The sequence below is a fragment of the Felis catus genome, chromosome C1, assembly GCF_018350175.1.
Source record: "Felis catus isolate Fca126 chromosome C1, F.catus_Fca126_mat1.0, whole genome shotgun sequence".
Taxonomy (NCBI): Eukaryota; Metazoa; Chordata; class Mammalia; order Carnivora; family Felidae; genus Felis; species Felis catus.
Window position 1 is genome coordinate 11,093,004 of NC_058375.1, and position 25,681 is coordinate 11,118,684.

Sequence of the window (25,681 nt, forward strand, 5' to 3'; positions counted from 1 at the left end):
CGATTCTGTGTCTCCCTCTCTCTCTGCCCCTCCCCCGTTCATGCTCTGTCTCTCTCTGTCCCAAAAATAAATAAACATTAAAAAAAAATTTAAAAAAAATTATTCCAAGTACCTTTTATGGGAAAGTTACACCCCCCCCCCACCGAGAACAGTACAAGGTGAAAGAAATGTTTTCACTCAGAGTTTCAAAAGCACAAACATGCAAAAGTATAGCCTTGGAGAGCGTGGGGGACAGTCATCTGTGTCCCCACCACCTTCTAGCGAATGCCCCCTCTCCAGTGGAGATACCCCCGGGGAAAAAGAAAGTGTAACTGCCCCAATTGTCATAGAACCTGAATAACGATGGTTCATGAAATGAGCCAGAAAACTCGAGAAGCCTTGATGCTTCTGTTAATTTTACCAATCATAATGCCGAGTCTCAGGGACAGAAACCCAGAACGAGGACTATGAGCGCCACCTGGTGGCAAGGCCCCCTGCGCCCTCACTTGCATTACCTGAGTGCGTCCCCCCCCCCCCATCATTTTTTACGCTTCACCTACAGCAGGATAAGCGTGTTAACAGGAATCACGGCACTTCTGCCTGACGGTCACACTGGTGTTGAAGTGAGCCGCGGCAGGGCTTACGAATGCCCGTGAAAATACTGCCAACCTACCTTCCCCCCGGCAGACTTGAGAGGCCGCAGGTAAAACACACCTGGTGAGGTCAGAGGGTAGTCACGGCTCCTACCCGTATGCGTGTGCCAGGCGTGATCCGAGCGCTTGTCCCTGCCCTAACTTATGCAAATCCCTTTAACCATCCTGTGCGGTTGGGACCACCATCACCCCACGTACGGAGTGAATCCGTGAGACAGAATCCGGTGTCCTCCCTGGATTCGTCAGCCTGTAAGTGCCAGAAACAGAAGCGGAGGGCTCCCGGGTCCACGCTGTGCTCTATGCCGGTTCCTAGAGCCATCCAGCAAGGTGGAAAGAGCTAGAACTGGGCGCCTAGACACTAGTTGAATCATAACTCCGCTCCCGCCTAGCCACGTGATCCCGAGCAGGTGACCTCATCTCTGCGAGACTCTGTCTGCTCGATGGGAGAAAATGGGAGCATTGACGGGAACCTCGGCCTTCTGTGGCGCTGGGAGGAGCTGTCGAAGTGTCATCTGTGAAAAGGCTTTGTGAGCTCCGAGCGTCCCACGAGATACGAGCTACTGTTGTTATCTTTTGAGTGAATTACTTTCGTAACCTGCTTCCCTTTCACGAACTCTGCTCTGCCATCCGGTCAGTGCCGGACGATCTGGAACCAACACTTGGTCTGTTTATGGCTGAGAGTCCAAAGGTGGTCGGGAGGTGTCTGAGGGATCAGGTATCCCCGGTGACAGCTGCTCCTGAGCCACTTTCTGGGCGCAAAGATAAGGTTCATGGTTTCATTCCATAGGACATGGTGATCACTGAAGGAAAGGCCCTCTCCCGTTCGAAGTCAAAAGCACGGCTTTCCCGACACCCCACCAAAGATCAATCCAAATCTGTTGCCCAACTGCGGAGAAGTACCAGCAGATCCGGCAGACCTGGGCAAGCCCCCTCTGACTGTGTGTCGCCTCCTCCCACAGATCAGTGCCCTGCAGAAAGGCTACAACCAGGTGCTCTGCCAGACCCTGTCCGAGAGGAACTCAGAAATCACATCCCTGAAGCACGAGGGCGAGAACCTGAGGAAGGACAATGCCGTCACCTCAGGTGAGCGCTCTCTGACCTGGGCCTGAGAGCTGATGCCCTCCCCCTCCTTCCCAGGCCACGGCAGACATCGCCAGCTCACCACCGAGCCGCTGCTCCCTGATCTGGGGCACAGCCTCAGACACCTGCTCGGTGGCCTGTGTCAGTGAGTTCGAGTGCACCCTCGAGAGAGGGGTTTTGCCATCCAGTTTCTGGGGCAGGGCCCGGTAATTATTTGAGCCAAGGTTATCTCTTAGCTGTGTCTGCTGAGCGTCGGCCTCGGCCAGCTGGCCTTCGATGCAAGCCCAAATGTGGACAAAGTGGGGTCACCACGTTAGGGCACCCATCATCTCAGCCATTTCACGCCAGTGCACTCAGGCCCCCGTGAAAATATTTTCTCATTGGCCCACGGAGGTGGTTCTGTGCTAAAAACCTTAGGGTGGGAACCAACACACTGTCCAGGGACGGCTGTTTCTTAGCCTGGATCCCTTCATTCATTCAGCATGTTTATAGAGCACTTAGTAGGTGTCAGGCCCTGTTCTAGGCACTGGGGAGAGAGAGCCCTGAGCACACCCTCCCTGTACTCATCGGGTTCACACTTGGGAGTGAGTGACAGACACTGAAAGTAGGCAAATAAACGAGCCCATTTCAGAGAAAACTGGGCAGTGTGGCAGCCACGTGCTTCCGGGGCTGAAGCAAAGGGAGAAGAGCTCAGTGGGTAGGCAAGGACGGGTCTTTGAAGAGGCGAAAAGGAAGAGCAGTCAGGAAGCCAGAGGGAACAGTGTTCCTGGTAGGGAGATCACAAGTGCAAAGGGCCTGTGGCCATGTGAGAGGAGCTGAAGGTGAGTGTGGCTGGAGTGCAGGGAACAGGGCAGTGGGGAGGGCAGGGTCAGAGAGGGAGGCAGGGAGGAGGGAATAGATCCTGGGGAGGAGTCTGGGTTTTATTCTAAGGGTGACGGGAAGCCACTGGGATTTTTAGAGAGAAATCACACGCCTAGAGACCTGGAGAGGATGAAGCCATGAACAGAGGAAAGGCGGGGGGAGGAGCAAAGCAGGTGACTGGGGAGCAGGCAGTGAGCCTGGGTTGGGCGTATTGCTCTCACAGCGCCTGGTACACAGCAGGAGACACGGCCATAGCTGTAAAAGCCAAGCTCGGCGCTGAGCCACGCGAATCTCCGTCTGTCTCTATGTGAACTTGTAGGCCGTGCACCGGGGCAGCCTGACCACCAGCTTTTCCTCTATCTCACTCTGCAGTTTACCACCCCTACCTGCACCCCATCCCCCGACTTGCCAAGCCTATTTATATTCTTCCCTGATTGACAACGCCCTCGGATATTTGCTGAGCACTTCCGGCAGGCCGGGTGCTGCTCTGGGCACCAGGAACATAACACGCCGGGCCCCTGTCTCCCCGACACCCGCCTGTCAGATCTCATCCATGCTTCAGGCCTCTCTTGGATACCACTTTCTCCACTCAGGGACTAGACAGACCCGGGTTGGGGTAACACTGGGGGTGGGCTGGACCCACTCAACGTGCGGTCCCCAGACCAGCCGCATCAGCACGCCCTGGGTCCTCGTGAGGACCACAGAGTTTCAGACCCAGCCCAGGCCTCCTAAACTGGAATCTGCCCTTCGGTGAGACCCCGATGTGTCCTGCCCACATTCAAGTTTGAGAAGCACCGGGCTGGGCTGGGCTGAGCCTCGGGGGCTTACAACAGACGGGCTCATGTCTTGTTTCCATCTGGGGTCCATCATGGGTTAGCAGGGGCCTGGCCCGTGCTGTAGCCCCTCAGGGACCAGGCTGACACAGGCCATCACAGCGCCTGCTTCCGCGATGAGAGAGGCAAGAAAAACGTACAGGGCAGATGGGATAGCAGGGACTGGATTGGCTCTCTTGCCTGAAACAACCACAAGAAGAAAAAAGGCATCTGAAACGATTATTTCCACGTGACAGTGATCCAGGGGAGAGGGAACAAAGCAGACGATCGCCCCAGCTTCCTGCCTGCAGACGGGCTCCAGACCACAGCTTGGGAAGGAGAACCCAGGCATAGCCCAGTGGGCCCCCAGGTTGAGGGGACGGCATTGGAGAGGCCCACGCAGCCACAATTTGCTGGGCAGAGTGCCCGGGAGGAGAGGCTGTGCAGAGAGACCGCGCCTGGTGACCTTTAGAGGGTCCCCCACCCCCCGCCAGTCTTCAGCTGAGTACTGAGAAGCACACGTACGCAGACAGGGAAAGAGGACCCAACCGATGCAGAGGGAACAGTCGCAAAGCTCACACAGGCCTGGAATGGTTCACTGTCCCAGCATCCGGAACAGAGAGGCTTCCTAATACACACGGTATCTGGTAGAGACTCAAACAGGGGTTGCCTCGCTTTCCTTTCGGGGCCGCGGCCGCAGCCATGAGCATGCTCAGGCTTCGAAAGAGGCTTGCCTCCCGGGTCCTCCGCTGTGGCACAAAGAAGGTCTGGTTGGATCCCAGTGAGACACATGAAACCGCCAATGCCAGCTCCCACCAGCAGATCCGGAAACTGATCAAAGATGGGCTGATCATCCAGAAGCCTGTGACCGTCTGTTCCGGGGTTCGATGCCGGAAAAACACTTCGGCCCGTCAGAAGGGCAGGCATACGCACACTGGTAAGAGAAAAGGTACCGCCAGCGCTCGAATGCCTGAGACGTGACCTGGATGGGGAGGACGAGAATTCCGTGTCGGCTGCTCAGAAGATACCGTGAATCTAAGGAGATTGCCCGCCACACGTGTCTCACAGCCCGTACCTGAAAGTGAAGGGTAATGTGTTCAGAAACAGGCACACTCTCACAGAGCACATCCAGAAGCTGGAGGGAGGCAAGGCTCTCAAGAAGCTCCTGGCTCACCCCGCGGAGGCCCGCAGATCTAAGACCAAGGAAGCCCGCGAAGGGCCGTGAAGCCTGGCTCCAGGCCAAAGAGGAGGAAATCGCCAAGACTCTGTCCAAGGAGGAAGAGGAAGAGACCAAGAAAGAAGCCCCTCTCTGTCGTCTGTACATTGTGGCTTCGGCAACAACACAGATCAATTATTCAATAAAACAAACCTTTATCTGCAACAAAAAAAGAAAAAGAAAAAGAAAACCAAAACGTGTTGCCTCAGTTGTAAGGCCAGATTACATCCCGGTGAAAGTTCTGGTCCCTCCTCACAAAGCATGAAGGCAAGTCCCAAAGGGACCGACCTGTTTTCAGAGTAACTTCACTGTGTCCTGTGACAGAGCCTATTGTTGAAAGGAAATTCTGGAACATCTTGTTCCTTATTTCAGGTACCTTCTTGATTGTTACCTACCGACAAAATTGGGCATAATCGGAAAAGAACCATGTGAGATGATCCAACCCCACAGCACCTCTGCCCTCTTCTTTCCACTTGTCCTCAATACGAGAGCCCAGCAATGTATGAGTTACCTACTGCTACGTAACCGCTTATCCCAAAATGCAGTGGCCGAAACAACAACCACTGTTTAGCGTCTCATCCAGCGTCTGGAGCTCGGGAATCTGGGGGTGACTTGGTTCTCAGGGTCTCCCATGAGGTGCAGTCAAGATGTTGGCTGGGGCAACTGTCCCATCATCATCTGAAGCCCCAACAGGAGCCAGAGGATCTGCTTCCGGAATGGCTCGCCCGTGTGGCTGTTAGCTGGAAGCCTCCACTCCCCACAACGTGGGCCTCTCCCTTGGTGGCTTGAGTGTCCCCACAACATGGCGGTGGGCTTCCCCCGCTAAGTGAGGGATCCAACAGAGAGCAAAGGGGAAGCCGCAAAGTCCTTTATGACCCACCTGGGAAGTCCCATCTTTTCCGTAGTATCATTACTGATTAAACACCTCAGCCCTACCCGTGGTGGGAGGATGCTGTGCAAGGGCCTGATCTGGGAGGCAGGGATCACTGGGGCCATTTTAGGAGCTGGCTACCACAAAAAATAGTAGGTGCCACCATGTGGCAAACACTGTGAGTTAGCCACTCTCCTATGTTCTCTATATGTTTTTAAAGCCTCATAATCACTCTGTGGGGGGGATACAGCGAAAGGTACTCGTAAGGAAAGTAACAGGTCCGAGAACGCTAAGTGGTAGAAACAGGTTCCAAAGTCAGGCGAGCGCGAATCCCACCCCTGACAGCCTCCTTCTGCCACAAGCCTTTTTGTGGCTCTGGTGAAAAGCTCCTGTGCTCCCCTGTTCTGGGCCTTTGGTCCCGAGGTATGTTCCCCATGGCGTGTCCTCTCCTGCCGAACCTGAGCCCACAGGGGCCCCGAAAGGCTTTCCGTCTCGCGGTGACACTCGCTGACTTCTTGTTCCCACCGAGGTCTTAAACAAACACCGTTCAGCTCACTTCAGTGTTATCCCTGTCCCAGCTCAGGGAGCCTGGACGCATCCTCCTCGGGTGTAGACGAGCACCAAGTGCGGCCGGGGCTTGGAAGGGGCTCGGCCACGAGTTGGCTGAGAGCTGTGCTGACAGTAAGTCTTACTGCCTCTTTGACCTCTGCGGGCCTTTGCTTTTTTCTTTCACAGGGATGGTGTCATCTTTGCAAAAGGAAGTGTCAACAAGGGATGAGCAAATTCAGCAACTCACACAAGAGGTGAACCAACTAAAAAGTGAGAACAAAGAAAAGGAACATCAGCTTGAAGCCCTCAGCTCCAGAGTGAGTGTCAGGTCACCATCACCATAGTGATGCCCCCCCAAAAAGCAACCAGCAGAGTCCCATGACTCATCCCCTTTAACCTGGACCCCAGCTTCGAATGCTACTCTCTCCTCTCCCACCACCGCGAGAGGAGGCTGGTGGCCGAGGGCATAGGGAAGGCACAGGGAGTCCGACTGGCGGGTGGCCCAAAACACGAAAGGCACGTGAGGGGCCAGCTTCTCTGCAAGTTAAGGAGCTTTTTAAACGTAACTTTGACTCTGCAAATGCGTCCTTCAATCCTGACTTTATTTTTTTTTAATTTTTTTTAACGTTCATTTATTTTTGAGACAGAGAGAGACAAAGCATGAAAGGGGGAGGGTCAGAGAGGAGGGAGACACAGAATCCAAAACAGGCTCCAGGCTCTGAGCAGTCAGCACAGAGCCCGACGCGGGGCTCGAACTCACAAACCACAAGATCATGATCTGAGCCGAAGTTGGACGCTTAACCGACTGAACCACCCAGGCACCCCACAGTCCTGACTTTAGACTCCTGATCCTGTAGAATAAGGTGTTTGTTGGTTGGTTGGTTGGTTGGTTGGTTGGTTGGTTTGTTTTGAAAGAGAGAGAGAGCATGAGCAGGGGAGGGGCAGAGAGAGGGAGAGAGAGATTGAGTCCCAAGCAGGCTCCGAACTGTCAGCGCGGAACCCAGTGCGGGGCTTGAGCTCACAACCATGAGACCAGGACCCGAGCGGAAATCGAGAGTCAGACGGTCAACTGACTGAGCCCCCAGGCGCCCCTAGGAAGGTTCCTCGGTATTTGTGTGGTTTGTCTGTTTCCCTGAGTCGAGGTAAAACCGAATAGCTGTCATCTCAGGCGACAGCTCTAAGATTCACAGTGGTCGTCTGATCAGGGTTACGGGGGTGGAGACAGACCTTGGAGTTCCAAAGATAAGGCACAAGGAGTAACATCCGGTGCTTAGCACAATGCTGTTTGGAACTGAGAAAAGGCAGAGCGTCAGCTTTGGGGCCGGACAGACCGGGATCGATCCCTGAGCTTTCTTCTGTGGTAACGGAACGGGTCTCCATTTCCACATCTGTGAAACGGGGGAAAACAGAGGCATTTTCTGAGAAGTGGGATGCTGATTTCAGTCGTGCTCTTCTGCCTCTGCGCCTGGCCAGCCGCCTGGTGAGCCCTGCACCGTCATTTCTCCCAGGCAGACTGATGCCCTGGACACAGGGGGTCACAGCTTTATGGGGGCGCATGTGGATTGCCAAGGGGAAGAGATACGGGAAAACAGCGCCTGTTTGATTATCCAACTTCCTGAAGTACATCTGGATTCTTTTTCTCCCCATTTCCCCCTCCTCATCGCCCTTGGAACGAGGTATTTCTTCTCCGCTATCAGGCCCCCAAGGGTGAGGCTCTCGTGAGCCTCTCGGATACCCGTCTTTCCTTTTTCTCCTTCCCTTTGTCACGCGTGTTAATTTTAGGAAAAGAAGTAGATGAGGTTGGAAGGCAAAATTAAAGAGCTAGAAAAGACAGTGCTACCCCTAGAAATCCACATTGATATTTGAATGTATATTAAATTCCGGACTTGTTTCCATCTATTATAAATTTAAAAAAAATATTTAAAATTTTATACTATACACAATTTTTTTTTTATATTTTAACTACTTAGTGTTTTCCCGTGTTAATAAATAAAAGCTCCTATCATGGGTCCTAAAAGCTACAAAATATCTCACTGGTCCTAAAAGTTACATAATATTTTCCTGGATGTGCACAAGGTAATAAAACGATCCAGTTATCAAACGTGGGTTGTTTCTTTTTTTTTTTTCCTCCTTTTTTTTTTTTTCCTCTGTTGCTAACAATACTGTGAGGAACACCCTTGAACCTACAGATTTGTTGATTTCTCTGATCATCATCCTTAAGACATACTACTAAAGTGGGAATTTCTGGGTCAAAAGAAGGCACATCTTTTAAAAATTTTTTTTCAATGTTTATTTATTTTTGGGACAGAGAGAGACAGAGCATGAACGGGGGAGGGGCAGAGAGAGAGGGAGACACAGAATCGGAAACAGGCTCCAGGCTCTGAGCCATCAGCCCAGAGCCCGACGCGGGGCTCGAACTCACGGACTGCAAGATCGTGACCCGGCTGAAGTCGGATGCTTAACCGACTGCGCCACCCAGGTGCCCCATATCTTTATGTTCTGAATGCGTGTTGCCAGGCTGCCCTCCAGAAAAGCTGTTTCCTTTACGCTTCCTCGGCCGGGGCAGATGTGTCTCTGAGATGTGACTCACAGAAAGCTCTAAGAGCCTTCCAGGTTCACTTAGGAAGCTCCTCTGTGTATTCCTGAAAGCCACTTTTGGCTGGTCACAGAGGAAAACACACCCAATTCCTCCACCCTTAGTACCCAGAGTCTGCAAAGCTGGGTCTGCCCTGTGGTGTAGATTGCTGCCTCTTAAAAGAAGAATTTAGGGGCACCCAGGTGGCTCAATCGGTTGAGCATCTGACTTCGGCTCGGGTCATGATCTCATGGTTCATGGGTTCAAGCCCCACGTCAGGCTTTGCGCTGACAGTGTGAAGCCTGTTTCAGGTTCTCTGTCTCCCCTCTCTGCCCTTCCTCCACCCCTGCTTGCGCGCTCTCTCTCTCTCTCTCTCTCTCTCTCTCTCTCTCTCTCTCTCTCTTAAAAATAAATAAACATTTTTTAAAATTTTTTTAAAAGAAGAATTTGGACATGTTCTCCCCAGAACTCGTGAGAGGGTGAACTAGGAACTCCATGCGTCTGTCCGACACAAACGGCCTCGCCTCCCTTGGAATTTGGGGATGTGATTGGATTAAACAACAGGAACTGTTCTTAGGGGCAAATATGGGGACTCTGGGCCCACGGCCAACCCCGCGGCCTGTTGACCTTTCTCTGTGTAGTGCTACATGCTGAAAGAAGAACGAAGAAAGGAGGATTCTCAGAAGGAGCACCAGGAAGCCCAAGGGAAAGAGTTAAAACTCTGCAAAATTGTGAGTTGAACCTCCTCCCTCCTAGGTGTCCCCAGAAAGGCTAGACTTTGACCTTCAGGGTTTTGGGGGTGTTGGGGAGGGGTTCCTTGGCCCATTGGATAGCACCAGCTCGGGACTTTAATGATGGGTTGTTAACATCGTCTCCTAATTCTTTGAAATGCTGCCTCCAGCCCCAAGGAAGAGATGGGTGAAAATAGGGAGGCAGGATGCTCTGGGCGTGGGTTCTGGCCACCTCACCATGTTTGCCCTGGAGCCGGGCAGGAGCTGGGCTGGGCTGGGCTGGGGACACACTCCGTGGCCCCTGCCCCTGGCTCTGTGATGCCCAAACCTTCCTGTTCCACCGTCTCAGTTTATCATAGGCGCGGGCACTGTCACTAACAGGAAATTCTCCCTGAAGTATTTTTACTGGAACATATCAATTTTACACCAATTCGTAAAAACAAAGCAAAAAGAAGAGGTATCATTTGGCTTATATAGACGATGACTTTGGAAACAAATAACAAAAATACGAGTACTAAAATGAAATCGTTCATTCCCTGTGCCAGCCGAATCCTCTCGCATGTATGTTTCCATTCATTGGGAAATACAGCGCCCTTAGATACCGGGAGACGTGCTCTTCTCTGTGTTAGGAACGTTGCTATTTTCTGCCTCCAGGGGGAAAAAAGAAAAATTTCCTTGTCCTGTCCTTCCAGACCGTGTCCATTGTGTCATCCAAGCAGCCCTTATTTAGATTGATTTCGAAAAGAGTTTCTCAGAAGAGTTTCTGATGAGTTGATGGACATCTTGTACTGTCTAATGCAGGGTCCATGCTGATTTTCAAAAGAAACTAATCATTTTCCTATACCCAGTTTCCCATATATCAATTGAAAAAAAACATCTACTTTGCCCCGCAGATGTAGAATTTTCCCCCAAGGGAAGCAATTAAGCTCATACCAGATTAGGTTTCTGCCTTAATGAACCCAAGAGATTCAGAAGATTCAGCAACTCTTACTTCCTGTTGTTGAAACTCTTTCAGCAAATCCAAGACATGGAGAAAGAAATGAGGAAGCTCAGGGAGGAGCTGAAGAAGAGTTCTACTGAACAGAACATGATCTCCAAAACGCTGCGAGAAAAGAGTAAGGTGAGACAAGGACGGGGTGGCCCAGTGACTGCCCTGGGCCCAGGCTCTCTGCACTCATCAGCTCCATGAATCTCACAACGACCCCGTGTGGTCGATACTGGTATTAACCCCACTTCAGGGCTGAGAAACCGAGGCTCGCAGAGGCAAAGGACATTCCCCAAGTTCACACAGGTACAGTATCTGTACGACTCAGAACTTGAACCCAGGTCTGTCTGACTCCAGTGCTCCCACGTGTAACCACTAGTCTAGACTGACTGCCACTCGTACTTGTAAAAATTATCCAGAAGAGAACCGATCCATTAAACCCAGCTTGCCAATGATGTCGTCCAAACTTAAATGGTCTTTGGGTTGTTTCTTGGCCGCGTGTTCTCTCAGTCATTGAAGGGGTATATTTTTTAAAAATCTCACGATTGCGGATTTGTGTGTTCTGCTTTGAGTATCGCCAGCTTTTGCTTTGTGTGTCTTGAGGTTACGTTACCAGGTTCACTTGATCTCAACCCAAAGGCCAAGAAGCGATACGTTACTGGGTTCGTATAAAGTTAGAATTTTAATACTGCTCAGTGGAAAAAAATCCCTTTGCTTATCATAAAATGTCCCTCTTAACTCTAGTAGTGTTTTCCCCTTAACGTCTGCTTTGTCATTAATCTAAGCTACACTGGCTTTCTTTGGTTAGAATTTTCATAGCGTATCTTGCTCCTCCTTTCTCTGTCAGTCTTTAAGTTTTAGACCTGTCTCTTCTACATAGCATATCGTCCTTATAAAATCCACTTTGACACTCTTTGCCTTTTAGCCCACTTATATATGATGTGGTTGCTGGTGCATTGGGGTTCAAATCTATGTTCCTGCTCATGGCCACCTGTACGATCTAGGCAATGTTCCCTTTTCTTCCTTTCTTGCCCTTTTTTGAGTTAGTGGTTTCCTGTCGTTCCCTTTTTCTCTCTATGAGCTTGGAAAATCTTTTTTCTTTTACTACTCTTTTAGCAATAGCAAGACCACAGCATTCAGCCTTGACTTCCCAAAATCCAATATTAATTGAGTTTTTCACTCTTTAACTATTCTTTGAATGGTCAGCCTAACGACTATAATCTGCGTTTTTGACTTAACCAAGATCCAACATTAGCTGATAATGGTGCCCTTCTCCTTGATAAGGCAGTGACTTTAGAACACTAACTTCACTCGCCCCCTCCAGATTTGCATGCTGTTGTTACCATTTCTAAACTATTCCCTACGTTTTAAACCCCAGGAGACCTTTATCAGTATTTCTACATAGTCAGTATTCATACCCGCACATTATGTTTTCTGCTGTCTTTTCTGCATCTCTGATCATCCATCTGGGATCATTGTTCTCCTGTTTGAAGAACATCTTTTGGTGTTTTCCTTCGGCGTGGCCGTGCTGATGACAAATTCTCCCAGATTTCCACACACACGCACATCTTTGGAAATGAATATTTAACCTTCGTTCTTAAAACACATTTTGACTGACTGTCAACTTAGCAATGGCATTCTTCAGCACCTTACAGATAGCATTAGGCCCATCATCATTTGATTGTCTCTTGGATCACGTTGTTTCTCTTTACAAGTCATTTAGAAGCCTAGGGGCGCCTGGGTGGCTCAGTCAGTTAAGCGTCCGACTCGGGCTCAGGTCATGATCTCACGGTCCGTGGGTTCGAGCCCCGCATCGGGCTCTGTGCTGAGCGCTCAGAGCCTGGAGCCTACTTCCGATCCTGGGTCTCCCTCTCTCTCTCTCTCTCTGCACCCCCCACTCTCACTTTGTCTCACTCTGTCTCTCAAAAATAAATAAATATAAAACAATTTTTTAAAAAAACAAACCTCAATAAAAAAGATGTGTAACCGTGGGGCCTTTATGTAATCTGTCTCCTCTGGCCGCTTGTAACTTTTTCTTTTCCCTTGATTTTTAGCAGCTATATTATGATTTATTTGGGCGTGGGTGCCTTTTTACTTACCTCGCTTGGAGTTCTTGTGGGCTTCTTGAATCCTCGGCTGGGTGTTTTGCATCAGTCCGGCCCTCAGGTGCCACACCACACAGGCGGCGGGGAGCTGCCGGAGGCTTGTGAACAGGGAACTGGCGTGATTGCGTTGTGTTCGGTGACACCGATGGACGCGATGGCCATAACCCCTCACGTACCAGGCATTGTGCCAAACATTTCGTCTCTCTCAAGCGTTTATCCTGTCCAGTTTCCAGAGTTGGGGGTCGGGGCTCCCAGTTCCTGGTAAGGTGACCAGCCCACGGCCACGCTGTCAGCGGGTGACAGAGCCGGGACGGGAGGCCAGGTGTGTCTGGCTCCAGACACAGAGCGTTTCCGTCGCCGCAGAAAGTTCCGCCAGACCGAGCTGCTCCGTGGCTTGGTCACTCTCACGGCACCATGAAGAATGTGCTGGAAGGAAAGAAACGAGAGGGAGGAGGCCACTTCTCGGGGCCCAGAGGTCCTCAGTGCCTGGAGAGGAGATCCAAGCACGGGCTTGGAGACCGCTGGGCATGGGAGATCGAGCAGGGAGGCGGCGGAGGACGACCCCGAGCGTTGGGGTGGGGAACGGGGGTGCCATCCACCGGATGGGGAGCTCAGGTGAGGGCAGGGTCCTCTGGGGCTGCACTGGGCTTTCAGAGCATATAACAAAGTCTGCTGAAATAGAAGTCGGAGCGTGTTTAGATGTGGGGGGATGTACGGGGAGGAAGCAAAGGCCCCGAGAGGCTGGATGGCTTTTCCGAAGTCCCATCGCTCGTTCCGGGCTCTTCTGCTGAACCCCACTGCTCAGAACAAAGCTCTACAGGGCTCTTCTGAGCCTTTCAATCTGTGGCTTCCCTCTTCAGCCCCACCGAGAAACAGCTCGTGAAGTTGTTTCAGCACCGCACCCTCACATTTATTCAGGGGAGTTTGCTGGCTGGCCCAGTAGTGCCGGGGCCCTGGGCCCGACAGGTGCTTCCAAAATGTTCGAAAACGAACAGCGCAGCCGCAGGGTCCCATAAAAGCCAGCAGAGGGCAGCATCGAGCACCCGAAAGCTCCCCTCGCCTTGACAATAATCCAAGCAAGGAGGGAATAGATGGGCAAGTTTCCCCGCGGCAAACTCTTTCTTTTCAGGCTGTGCTTCTTAAAAGACATTGTTTAGCAAGTCCCTAAAGTTCACCGGTGAGTGCTGAAGGCAGCAATGACAGTTACGATAATAAGCCCGATAAGGCACATGGTGGACATTCCTGTCCACTTTCACAGGTTGCAACAGCTGGTGCATTTACAGACCCTCAAGCAGCACTGGCGCTACTCTAAACATTTTGAATCCCCGTAATAACCCTACGAGGCGTACTAGGATCATCATCCCCATTTGACAGATGAGGACACTGGTCACGGTGGTCACAGCACTTGCTGGGGACCCAGCAGAGGTTTGGAGCCTGCGATAGGGTGCATTTGAGCCCGGGGTGCAGAGCTCGGCCCTTTCCCCTGGAGGGGGGTGGCTCCTGTGAGCCCACCTCCACCCTGTGCGTGACTGTGACCCCCACCACCTGGGCTGTAGCCGCCCCTGCCCCCCCCGGGGCTCCCCCCCCACCCCACAGGGCCATTAGACCTGCTAGAGGAGTTCCCCTGGAGTGCGTTATCCCATTAGCAGCGAGCACATGCTTTCATCATCATTTCAGGTTGAAGAGAAGCTTCAGGAGGATTCCAGAAGGAAATTGCTCCAGCTGCAAGAAATGGGGAACAGAGAGAATCTCATTAAAGTCAATTTGGAAAGGGCAGTAGGTCAGGTAGGCGAGCTCCAGAGCCCCCTTCAGCGGCCCACCCACGTTCCCCGTGGGTCCTCTGCACCCAAGCAGCTGGTGGGGACGAGTGAGGAGGACGTCGGGTTGGTTGAATCCTCCCTCTTATCCCAGAGGAGAAGCCGTGTGTGGCTCCTGCACCCCCGTGGGCACCACGAATAGGCTTTTCCTGCTGGGCAGCTGCCCACACGAACAGTTCGCCATTGTCTGAGGCCCAGGCAGCCCGTCCCGGCTCCGTGCTGGCCCCAATTACCCCGCCATGCGGTTCCCTCTTGGGAAGAGTTTGAGCCTCTTGATCCCATGGTGTTTCTAATCCTTTCTTCCTCACATTTTTTTTTTTTTGTCCTGACATTTAACATCATTTTTCTTCCTCTGGGCCCCCCGCAGATGTCAGAGTCGGTGTCCTTAAGGAAATAAAGTAACACCCCAGAATGTCAAAGCTCACGCTAGATGAGGAAGTCCCTGGGCAGAGTGGTGAGCAGGCTGACGGGCTGGTCTGGGGATGCCATTTCTGTAATACTCGGGCCCCAGATGGCCCAGTGGCCCTTCCTCTTATGCGTGACACAGATGTGAGGGCCAGGAGATGCAGACGAGACTTCACCGAAGGCTAAGGGAGAGCAAACAGGAAGCCAGGATGGGGGCACTGACCCTCCAGAATATGGCCCTCCAAGGGCACCCGACCCCGGACTTCTCAAGGGGTTCTCTCCTGGCAAAGCACGGCTCCAGGCAACCCAAGAACAGGTTGTGCGTGTATGTGTTGGCGCCATCGCTTTTCTGGCAAAGAGGGTTCACCGTGTCGCTCGTTGGATCCTCAGAAGGGTCTGCGAACCACCCAAAAAAGTTAAGAACCACACCTGCGGCCCAGCTCCCAAAGCCCTTCCGAGCCTTAAGTGGGCGGCGTGACCGGGCTTTGTCAGAGGCGCATACAAGTTTAGTAACAATGCTGACTATTGGGCAGATCTTAAAGCCCCTTCAACAAATGTCCCCCCCCTCCAGTGCCATCCCCGCGAGGTGCCACCACTCAGCGGTGGGCAGAGAGCCCACCGGTCTGAGCCTTCCTTTGTGCACCTTTTCTGCACTCGGTAGTCCCCAGTGCACACCTGGTCCAAAGGCGTGATCTTTGTCACTTGCCCAGGCACCAAGGTCCGGGTTGTGGCTCTGGGGAGAAGTCATCCCGGAGGACCCTCAGAGACATTGAGAGCCCTCCGGGTCCAGACTCAAAAGACAGAGCGTGAGCCCTCTCTCTGCCACCTTCCCATCCCACGCCCTTATTTCCGTGGCCCTGTTCTCTGTCTGAGACTCTGCCCCTCCCCAGCTCCAGGCCTGAGCCCATCGTTCAGGAGGACCTACCCCTCCACCCCCGAGCTGTGCTCTCTTCCTGGGCTAGTTAGGACCCTCCCCTTGGCTGTGGATCCAGAGGATGGCCTGGAGTGCCTCGAGACCACCACCCTGCCCCCCATCAGCTTTGGCCCGGGTGATTGCAGGGGTGTCCCTAGAAGACTCACCGTTCCACTCCTGGGTTCCCAGAACTCCCCAGTATATAGTAAACTTGTGCATATTAGGACCCTTTGACTTTTGTGTTGTTGTTTATTCACTTAGTTTTGAGAGAGTGAGCAGGGAGGGGCAGAGAGAAAGGGAGACAGAGAATCCCAAGCAGGCCCTGCTCTGTCCACGCAGAGCCTAACGCGGGGGCTCGAACCCACGAAGCATGAGATCATGACCTGAGCTGAAACCAAGAGCTGGACGCTTAACCGACTGAGCCACCCAGGCGCCCCGGGACCCTTTGACTTTTAAGTTGATTCGGTGGCACCTACGGTCCCTTCAGGGCTCCGTTTTAGAGGCAGTGACCGTATTTTACCAGCGAACCAAAACCCCGGGCCATGTTGGTACATTCCCGGAGAAAGGCGGGCTGCCTCTGCCCCCTCTTCTCGTGGAACTGGACACCTCGAGCTCGTCATTCTGTGTGCCCCGATTTAATCTCATTGTGCCATTTCGTCAGCTGCGATCTGAAAACACCCGTGCCAAGGAGGCGCTCGCTAAAAGCCGGTTGAACCAAAGCAGAAGACTCGGCGTTTGGCCGACGTCTCTGCATTCAAGCGTTCGGTGAATGGGGACTGAGGGCCTACTCCGTCAGGCACTGCACCGGGCTCTGGGGACACGAAGACCATAGGCACAGTCTCCAGGACACGCGTGGTCCAAGGCCCAGAATGGCAGAAGGGAGCACACTGTTCTCTCCCCGGGCACCCGAGCTGATTGCACCATCTCGGGCTGACAGCCTCAATATTTATTTCACAGCCTGGCGCCAGCTCAGCAATTATGGAAGAGCCTCCCGGCCCCAGACTCCCCGCCGGGTAATTGGCAGCAAGTGGCTCCTCCGAGGGTGCGAGCGCGTGCGCTGACCACGCGTGTGGGTTGGGTTAGGCAGGCAGACCCAAACAGTCATCAAAGCCTGCTGTCCGGCTCTCTTCCGCGGGCCCCGCCCCTTCCGGCGAGAGGTGACCGTTTCAGTGACCCGTGGCGACCACTAAAGGCGCGCGGACCCTTCTGACTCCCGGACCCCCGGCGCTGGAAGTGCCACGCGCGGGCTTGCCGGCTCCGGGCGGCCCCGCCGACTCTTGTCGCCTTCCCTTTCTGTGCTACAGCTGGAGCATTTCAGAACTCAAATCATCAAGGCCACCTACGGGCAGGTGAAGCCGTTCCTGGACAGATCCATCACCGATCAGCAGGTTTGTCCGGAGTTTTCACTTCCTTCCCCGGGACCCGGGCCCCCAGACACGGGGAGCATATGTTTCTGGTTTTGGTTGATGGCACATATTTTTCACGCTGTTGCTACACCATAAAGATTTGTTTTGATTTTATGGGATTTCCTGGCTTTTAAAGTAAAAGCCAGTTAAACTCCCTTGAAACGTTTCTCTGAAAATCAAATTAAACCACTCAGGCCTATTTCTGGTCGCCAGACACACGCGTTTACCCTTCGTTAGCACCTTAAAAAAAAAGGGGGGGGCGGCCTCTCCGTAAACCGTGCCTTCCTTCCAAAGAGAAAAGAGGGCAGTGAGGACGGACTTCTGGCTGTAATGACCGCCTCGTCGTCCTTCCCGACTTTCTCTCCATCCCTCTGTGTCAACACACATAAGAAACCGCACCAGGACCTGCTCTACAGCAGCTGCGGACGCTGACCTTCTGTTAATGAGCCCACAGCATCAGGCTCCGTGTTATGAATCACCACCACAGTGCAGAAGTATCTAGAACAGACCTGCGACAGCGTTACAGATCCTTGGCTCTTAAAAGTCATCTCTGATCCTGGGAAACACATCCTGGGGACAGAGCCAATGTCCTCCTCCGGAGCCATCCCCAAGGCACACGTCAGGACCTCCCTTCTCACCTGTCCAGCCGGGAGCTTCAACCCAACGCCCCCAGCTCCCTTCCCAGGGCCACCCTGTGCCGTAAACCTTTCTTTCCTTTTCTCTCACCAGTTAATAGAGAAGATTACCCAGGTCACTGAGGACAGCATCAACCTTCAGCAGAAAAAATGGACCCTGCAGAAGGAGACTCAGCTCCACAGCTCCAAACGGGAGGAAATCACAGAGAACGTCGAGAAGCTGAAGACATCTTTAGACAACTGCCAGGTGGCCCCCCTCTGCTCTTTACAAACGTCTCTTTCACCTCATTCTTTTTTTTTTAATATTTATTTATTTAGAGAGAGAGAGAGAGAGAGAGTGTGTGTGTGTGTGTGTGTGTGTGTGTGCGCGCGCACGCGCGCGCGCGTGGAGGAGGGACAGAGAGACACAATCCAAAGCAGGCTCCAGGCTCTGAGCTGTCAGCACAGAGCCCGACGCGGGGCTCGAACCCACGAGCCGTGAGATCATGACCTGAGCGGCAGTCGGACGCTTAACCGACTTGAGCCACCCGGGCGCCCCTCTTTCGCCTCATTCTGGTGCTGCTGGTTTGGGAAATTACCCAGCGCTTTTGGAGCAGGTGGGGCAGAAATGCTCTGCTCTTTTTTCTTTTTGTCCTTTTCTCTTGTTGGAGAAACTTGTTTGGGAATAGAAAACAAAGAGCCCCAGGTGAACTTGGTGTGGCCAAGAGAGAGACGCCCGACACACTCCTAGTACTGACTTGGGGAGGTCCCCGACCCCAGCAGGAAAAAAAAATAGCCCCCTATTATTTCCAGAGAAACCAAAGAAATGCTCCTACTCTTTACTTGCAGCTTCTTTTTCTGCCCAGCGATGGAAAGCCTGGTGGTCTTTGTTGTCTGTCTGTCTGTCTGTCTGTCTGTTGCCCCTTTTGCTTTTGACTCCGGTGGAGACTGGGACCAGACGTCGGCCTGAACCCCCAGGGCTCCCACGCGGGCACAGAGCCCATCGAGCAGACAGCCCTGTCTGCTTCCTCTGGAAATAAGCAGCTGCTATTTGGGGAGCCTGTGCAGACGCGGGCTCGTCGGCACCCTTTCAAATCAGGAAGCCCCGCTCTCTGGCCAGCCCCTCTGTTCATCTCCACGGGGAGTTTGACGTGCAGAAGCACCCAAACCCGGCTCTCGCTTCAGCCCGTGGTCCTGGGCCATTTGGCTTTGGAACTGCAGAGACCTAAAAGCGGGGTCTCTCTGACCATCCAGAGTCCAAATTAAGAGCCCAAACAAACAAACACGCAAACAAAGGCAAAAGCGGCCCCCCCAAACGGGGGGTAAATACAACGGAGCCCGCCCCGCGCGGCCAGCACGTGGCACGGCCTGTCTCACGGCAGGGTCGGGAGCGCGGCCGTCCGGGTGCTGGTTTCCGGCGCGCGTCTGGGCTCCTCATGGTGTCGTCTCTTGCCAGGCGTGCATGAAAATGTCCCGCCGTAGCAAGGACCTGAAGAAGGAGGTGGACGTGCTTCAGAGCCTTCAGGTGAGCCCGCCCGTTTCAGGGCTCCAGAAGGCGGCACTGGACATCCTGCGCCTGGCGCTGTCCTGGCTGGAGGACACGGAGCGTCTCCTCGGGGACGTCGGGATCCAGTTACCCAGCTCCGACGCAGGTGACTGGCGCTTTTTCCTTTTTTTTTTCTCTTCCTCCCATAGTTGCATGACTCTGAAATGTCGCGTTGAATCTTATTGCGAGGGGACATCTGTTGAGGAAGGCTTCTTAGGGATGTGGCCAAGAACTCCCTTCTCCAGACTGACTTGGAGAAGTGATTTTCCTGGGGTGGGAAAAAAAAAAAAAAAACAAGTGAGACATGATTACTGAAGAAAAGTGAGACGTGACAGAGGCAAAAGGAAAACTAAATCAAAATTATGCTAAATCCTCCCTTTCAGAAGGAACTACCATTTTATATATATATATTTTATAGAGCAGTTTTAGGTTCACAGCAGAAGTGAGAGGAAAGTACCGTATAGAGACTTCCGTGTGCCCCCTGCCCCCCGGCTTGCACAGTCCCCGCCTCCCGCTGTCAGGATCCCCCACCAGAGTGGTGCATTCGTCACAGCTGGGGAACCCACACTGACACATCAGTGCTAAACCCAGCCTCCGTGCTTTGAGTTGGGGTTCGCTCTCGGTGTCGCACATTCTAGGGGTTTGAACAGGGGTATCATGACGTGTATCCACCGTCGTCGGGTCACGCAGGATAGTTCCACTGCCTTCAAAATCCCCTGCTCTCCACCTGTCCGTCCCTCCCCCACCGCCCCAGCCTCCAGCTCCCTTTTACCACGGTTTTGCCTTTTCCAGAATGCCGTGCAGTTGGAATCCTACCACCTCTCAGATCGGCTTCTTTCTCTTTCTAATCTATGTTTAAGTTGCCTCCGTGTCTTCTCATGACTTGCTAGCTCACCTCTTCTTAGCACTGAATGATACTCCACTGTCTGCACGTACCACAATCTGTTTAGCCGTCCATTTACCCCTTTGAGTAAACCCCGGAGGGTATGATTGCTGGAGCATGTGGTAAGAGGATGGTTGGTTTGGAGAGAAACCACCAAACTGTCTTCCAAGGGGCCTGCCCCATTTTGCATTCCCGCCAGCAGTGAGTGAGAGGGTTCCCGATGCTCCACATCCTTGCCAGCATTTGAGCTTGTCCTTGTCGTTCTGTTTCGGGCGTAACTTCCACAGCATCTTCCCAGGGAAACAGCTATGTGGTTCTAGGCGAGTAACTTAACCTTCTCTCTGCCTCAGTTTGCTTGCCTATAAAATGAGGATAATAAGGAATAGCCACCGCCAGGCTGTTGTGAGGACTGAAAAATATTGGTACATGTAAAGTACTTAGGATAGTATCTGGCACAGAATAGGCACTACCTGTACATTTTTTTTTTTATCGTGGGCATTTAGGTTGTTTCCCGTTTCCCGTACTCACAGATAGTGCCGACGTGAACACGACTGAACACATATCTCGTCGCCTCATCTTTATCGCCTTCTAGGGGAAAGGACATTGAACCTTTTTCGCTCAACGAAGTTTCATTGCGTGCCTACGAGACACCAGCCCTGTGCAGGGCAGAGATGTAGTGGGGTCAGAAGCAGGTGGGCTCCAGGTCGAGGGTGTATGGGTGTTCGCTGTCAAATTCCTCTAACTTGGTCTGAAACTCTTCGTAGTGAAGTATTGAGGGGGCAGAGGCACCGTCCCTGCCCTCACAGACCTTGTGGTCTTGGGGAGGGGAGTTGGGCATTAACTGAAAACTCACGCGCACATAAAACTTGGATGGTGACAGGTGCTACAAAGGAGAAGCACGGGCCTCCGAGCCGGTCAGGGCGGGCAGGGTGTCTGCAGGACGCGTAGGAGTTATTTGGCAAAAGGGGGAGGGGAGGGGAGGGGAGGGGAGGGAAGAGAATTCTGGGCCAAGAGAGCTGTGTGGCGGCGGGGAGGGGAGCATAAAGAACAGAAGGGTCTGAAAGAAATGGGGGTGGGAGGTGGGACAGGGCTGGCAGGGGAAGCGGGCGGGGGCTGTGCCCCGCGGGCTGGCGGGGCCCCCGTAAGAAGCCCTGCTTTATCCTAAGAGCAGCAAGGAGCCAACGAAAGGCTTTAAGTAGGAAACGGACGGAACAGGTTTGCTTTTGGCGATAACGGTCTCAGCTGGGAGTGCAAAATGTGTGGGAAAATGGCCAACACGGAGCACCAGGGAATCGTTGGGACGCCGTCCCAGGAGACGATGGTGGCTTTAGGGCAGGGGTGGGATAGGGAAAGACAGAAGGTCCCCAGGCACATCAACAGCCTCTGCGGCGGAATTGGATATGGTCAGAAGAGAAGTGACAGAGAGAAGGGAGTCTGTAGACCTCCAGGTTTCTGGCTTGTGTGAAAGGACAGACGCGCTTCCTTCGCTAAAATCCAGTCTCAGGAGCGTTGCACGAAGACCAGGTTTGAAGGAGAAGACGAGTGTGAGGTGCCTGTGAGACATTCCAGATGGGGTGCGAAGGATGCAGCTGTTACCCGGTATGTCTAATCTGGAAATAGATGTTAGTAGTGGTATATCTCCAGAACCCAGAAAGGCATATACCACGTAGGGGGTGCCTACAAAAACCATCATTTCTATCCCAGTAACAGTGGGGCCAAGCCACGTGTGTACTGTCCCCTCCCCATGTCCAAGGCCATTTTAGTCATTGTAGCTTACATCGAGAAATCTAGTCATATACATGCTACCATAAAGAGAAGTGAATTATAAAGTGAATTATAAAGTCTCGGGGTGCCTGGGTGGCACAGTCGGTTAAGCATCCGACTTCAGCCAGGTCACGATCTCGTGGTCCGTGAGTTCGAGCCCCGTGTCGGGCTCTGGGCTGATGGCTCGGAGCCTGGAGCCTGCTTCCGATTCTGTGTCTCCCTCTCTCTCTGCCCCTCCCCCGTTCATGCTCTGTCTCTCTCTGTCCCAAAAATAAATAAAACGTTGAAAAAAAAATTAAAAAAAAAAATCAAGTCTCAGGCCAGCGATTCGAGTTATTTCAGGCAGCATTTCTCAGACCTGCCCTCTCAGGTCTGCAGAGTTCCTCCTGTAACTAAGAAGCACTATGGATCTAGAAAAATGAAGTAAAGAATGTAGTGTTCCCAAAATATATTTCTCCTTTTCTACTGTCCTTGTCCTCATCTAACATCTTGGGGAATAATGTCCTATGGAACACCCGTGGGGGAAACACAGACTGTATTCCATGATTGCAACTATAAGGTCCTAAGGAGTCAGACAGGAAGCATGGCGGGTGACAACAAAAAGGTCAGTAAGTGGGGCCTGTCCTTTGTTCCTTCAGCAGGAGAAGTTGATGGCAAGGGCATTTTCTCTTCCAGTGCGAGCAGGATTATGGCAAGGTCCCAAAAGACCAAAAGAAAGGGATGGACTAGAGAATTCCCTCTAGCCTCTGTGTTCAGGATTTCCGTACCTCGTTCCCAGCCCAGAACCATCTACCCAAGGATGGCGGTGGCCGTGGTGGTGAGGGTGGTGAAAATGGTGAGGATGATGAGGACAGTCGGGGTCTGAGTAAGTAAGGAGGGTGACGGTGATGAGGATGATGGCAGTGATGGTGGTGATGACGGTGGTGAGGAGGACAGTGGTCGTGCTGAGTACGACAGTCGTGGCGGTGATCAGGTTGCGATGGTGGCGATGGTAGCGGTGATCATGGCAATGGCTGCGACGATGGTGGTCACCATTCACTACTGAGCCCTTCTCCTCCAGAAGCTATCCTCAGCATTTCCATATATCATTTCAGTTCCTCCTCACAGCAACTCGGTGAGGCAGGTACTATTATCCTCATTTTAGAAACGAAGAAACTGGCCCCAAAACTACTTTTATGAGTATTCCAGCATGGTAAGGAGACTCGGGTACTTCACATCGCCGAGGCCAGCAGGGGGTCCCCGGTCATTCACCGCCATCCACAAACACCCCAAAAGTTCTCGCTCCCCAAGGTGAGCCGCCCTCTCTGATGTGCACCACGAGCCAGGCCCAAGGGAGACTCCATTTGCACGACACGGCAGAATGTTTCTGAGCCCGGGCTTCGGAGACCAGCTGCCAAGTCTGAATCTCAGCTGTGCGCTTACTAGTTGTGTGAGAAGGTTGCTCGACTTCCGCGTGCCCCTGTTTACCTGTTCGTAAAATGGGAATAAAGTCCCATAGAGATGTTGTGAGGATTAAAATGCTGAGATGCAGGTGCCGATCATGGAGCCTGGGCCACGCGGTAAGACTTAATAAACGAGAGCTGCCATTATCATCAGCCTGAAATACCTGTAGACCTAATTTGACCTAAATGTGGGTCAGATAGGTATACGCACGGGCTCTCCAGCTTGATTTATTCGCACCAAGGTAACCTGGCCCGCAGCCTCTCGCCCATCTCCATTTGGCAGCAAATGGGATGTTCCGAGCCATGAGCACTCAGTTGGGTTGAACCCACAAGAGCCCTTCCCAGGCCTCCCTCCCAGAGTCATGACCATGGGCTCAGTGTCTCAACAGCCAGCTGGTAAAGGTGGGATTCGGTTCAGATCCCTCTGACCTCCCAGCCCCTAGTCTTAACCACCACGCTTCCTGCCTTTTCCAATACTGTCCTAAGAGATAGAGTCCACCTAACAGACTGGGTCTATAAACCCTGAAATGAATCCCCCGGGAGAAGGCAGGTCGACTAATGTTAAGGGAGACTCGACTTGGAGTATTGTTGGCCACTGTCCTAAGTGGCTCAGAAGGTTGGTGTTGCCACTAAAGATGTGACCGGTCAGGGATTTGCTGTGTGGTCCATCTGGGAAGATGCAAAACGTCTCAAGAGGGACCTTGAAAGTTAGCCCCCACTCCTCCTGCCTGGTTTCTCGGCTTCTTTTGATAAAGGAAAAGAAAGAACTCTACATTTTTCTCGCAAGGTCAGTTGTTTGTGTCTATTTCTGCAAGACTTTGTTACAGATAAAAGGCTTCCCTGCATCCATAAAAAATCACTCTTTCTCAGATATCCAAAATATGCAGCATTTTTACATGAAAAAAGCCAAGTTGTAATACAATACGCACAGTGCTCCCGTTTTAAGTATCGGTACGGATTCAAAAGAAAAGTCCGAAGAAAAAAACACAGTGTTGGGAGTATTTTCCCAGCGTGGTGGGACTGTGTAGGACCTTCACCTTCACTTGGTCATTCATCAACTGTTGATTGCAGGCCTACTGTGTGCCAGCCAGGGAGGCTAGAGCAGGGAACAGTCTCCACCTTATGGATGTCTGTAATGTTTGGGTTTGTGTAATAGACACATACAACTTTTGTAACCAGAAATATGATGAAGAATTGCCTCTTCTCGAAAAGAGAGAAACCCCATGATGACTACGGCTCATCATGGAACCCAGACGCACGATCACACGCTCCCTCTTCTCCTTCGACATCCTTGAGTCCTTCCTCTCCCTAATCCTCTCTGGATCCCACTCCTGCTTTGATCCCTCCCCTTGGGTTCTTGAGTCACGGGTTGTACCCCAATTGAGCCACCCCAAATCCATTTGCTCCTATAACTGTTGCCAACATTACCCAGGCCATCTTGCCTTCCCTGCCGTCTTGATGTCCTCACAGAGCACTTCTCCCGTCGCTTAAGAGAGGATGACAGACCCGGGGCTAGATTCTGCGCCTACCACTTCCCAGCTCTGTAGCTCAACCTTGCAGAATTTCTGCTGCTTCACGTACAAGGGCAAACACATTTCCTTGCTGGGCTGTTTATCACGGCTAGAAAATACCACGCGTAAAACTCCTGGCGTGGTGCCTGGCACACAGCAGGTACTTAATACTTGATAGCTATTATTATAATATTACTGTTCTACTCTTGCAGGCTGGAAATTCTCAGAAAGTTGCACTGCCAGGGATCAAGGCCCCAGGCATGAACATATTCAGCTCCCTTCCTTTCTCTCTCTCTCTCTCTCTCTCCCCCACCTTTTCTCCCTTCCCCCTCCAAATCCCCACTATAGTCTCACTGCTTTCTCCAGATGCAGCTCTTCCCTCCCTGTGTCCCCCATTCTCTGTCCCTCCCAGGGGAACCCGTGCACAAGGTCTGGAATTACAGCTTCCTTCTCTGGCATCAACCGCTTTCCTCTTCCTCTTAATCCCTCCCTTGCCGTCAAACATGCGTTTCAAGATGGCAGTCGTTCCCTGGAACCCGCTGCTTCTTCAGCTCTTTTTCTGTTCCTGGCACTCCCGTCCCACCTTGGATCTTGCAGAAGTGTGTCACGCCCTCCGTCTTCACTGCAGATTTCCTACTCTGGCTCTGCCTGCCTGCTCTACCCCTGCGTGTAACTGACATGGAGCCCCGCCTGGACCGGCAGACCCGCCATCTTTCCCCAGCCTGCGTTCTCTCCGGCTCCCCCAACGCTCTCGGATCTCTTCCGGGAAACACGCTCAGCCCTTGGCTCCCCCAGGCCTGGCGCACCCTGCCTGTCTCTTGACCTTCTTCGTTTGTTCTCAGCAGCCCCTTTCCCCTGTTCCTGTCCCTACCTGAGTGTTTCCTCCAATGGAGTCCTTGGCCCTCCCCTCTCTCCTTTCCTTTCTTATGAAGACAGTCTCCATCCAGGCACTTCCGCAACCAC

The 25,681-nt window shown here is 52.5% G+C and overlaps 1 protein-coding gene and 1 pseudogene across 16 annotated transcripts in view; both read left to right on the forward strand.

Moving 5' to 3' along the window:
• Positions 1-25,681, forward strand: part of FHAD1 (forkhead associated phosphopeptide binding domain 1) — a 122,661-nt gene that overhangs the window by 47,515 nt on the left and 49,465 nt on the right. For 15 of the 16 annotated variants that reach the window (XM_045035121.1, XM_023258154.2, XM_045035124.1 and 12 more), the window contains 8 exons: positions 1,592-1,715; positions 6,208-6,338; positions 9,238-9,327; positions 10,343-10,447; positions 14,095-14,202; positions 16,857-16,940; positions 17,688-17,840; positions 19,029-19,224. In XM_045035121.1, the coding sequence (XP_044891056.1) occupies positions 1,592-1,715; positions 6,208-6,338; positions 9,238-9,327; positions 10,343-10,447; positions 14,095-14,202; positions 16,857-16,940; positions 17,688-17,840; positions 19,029-19,224 (991 nt within the window). The remainder of the gene's footprint in view (positions 1-1,591; positions 1,716-6,207; positions 6,339-9,237; positions 9,328-10,342; positions 10,448-14,094; positions 14,203-16,856; positions 16,941-17,687; positions 17,841-19,028; positions 19,225-25,681) is intronic. The other variant, XR_006583932.1, reaches the window with a different exon arrangement.
• On the forward strand, positions 1,734-6,142 carry LOC109502103 (annotated as a pseudogene).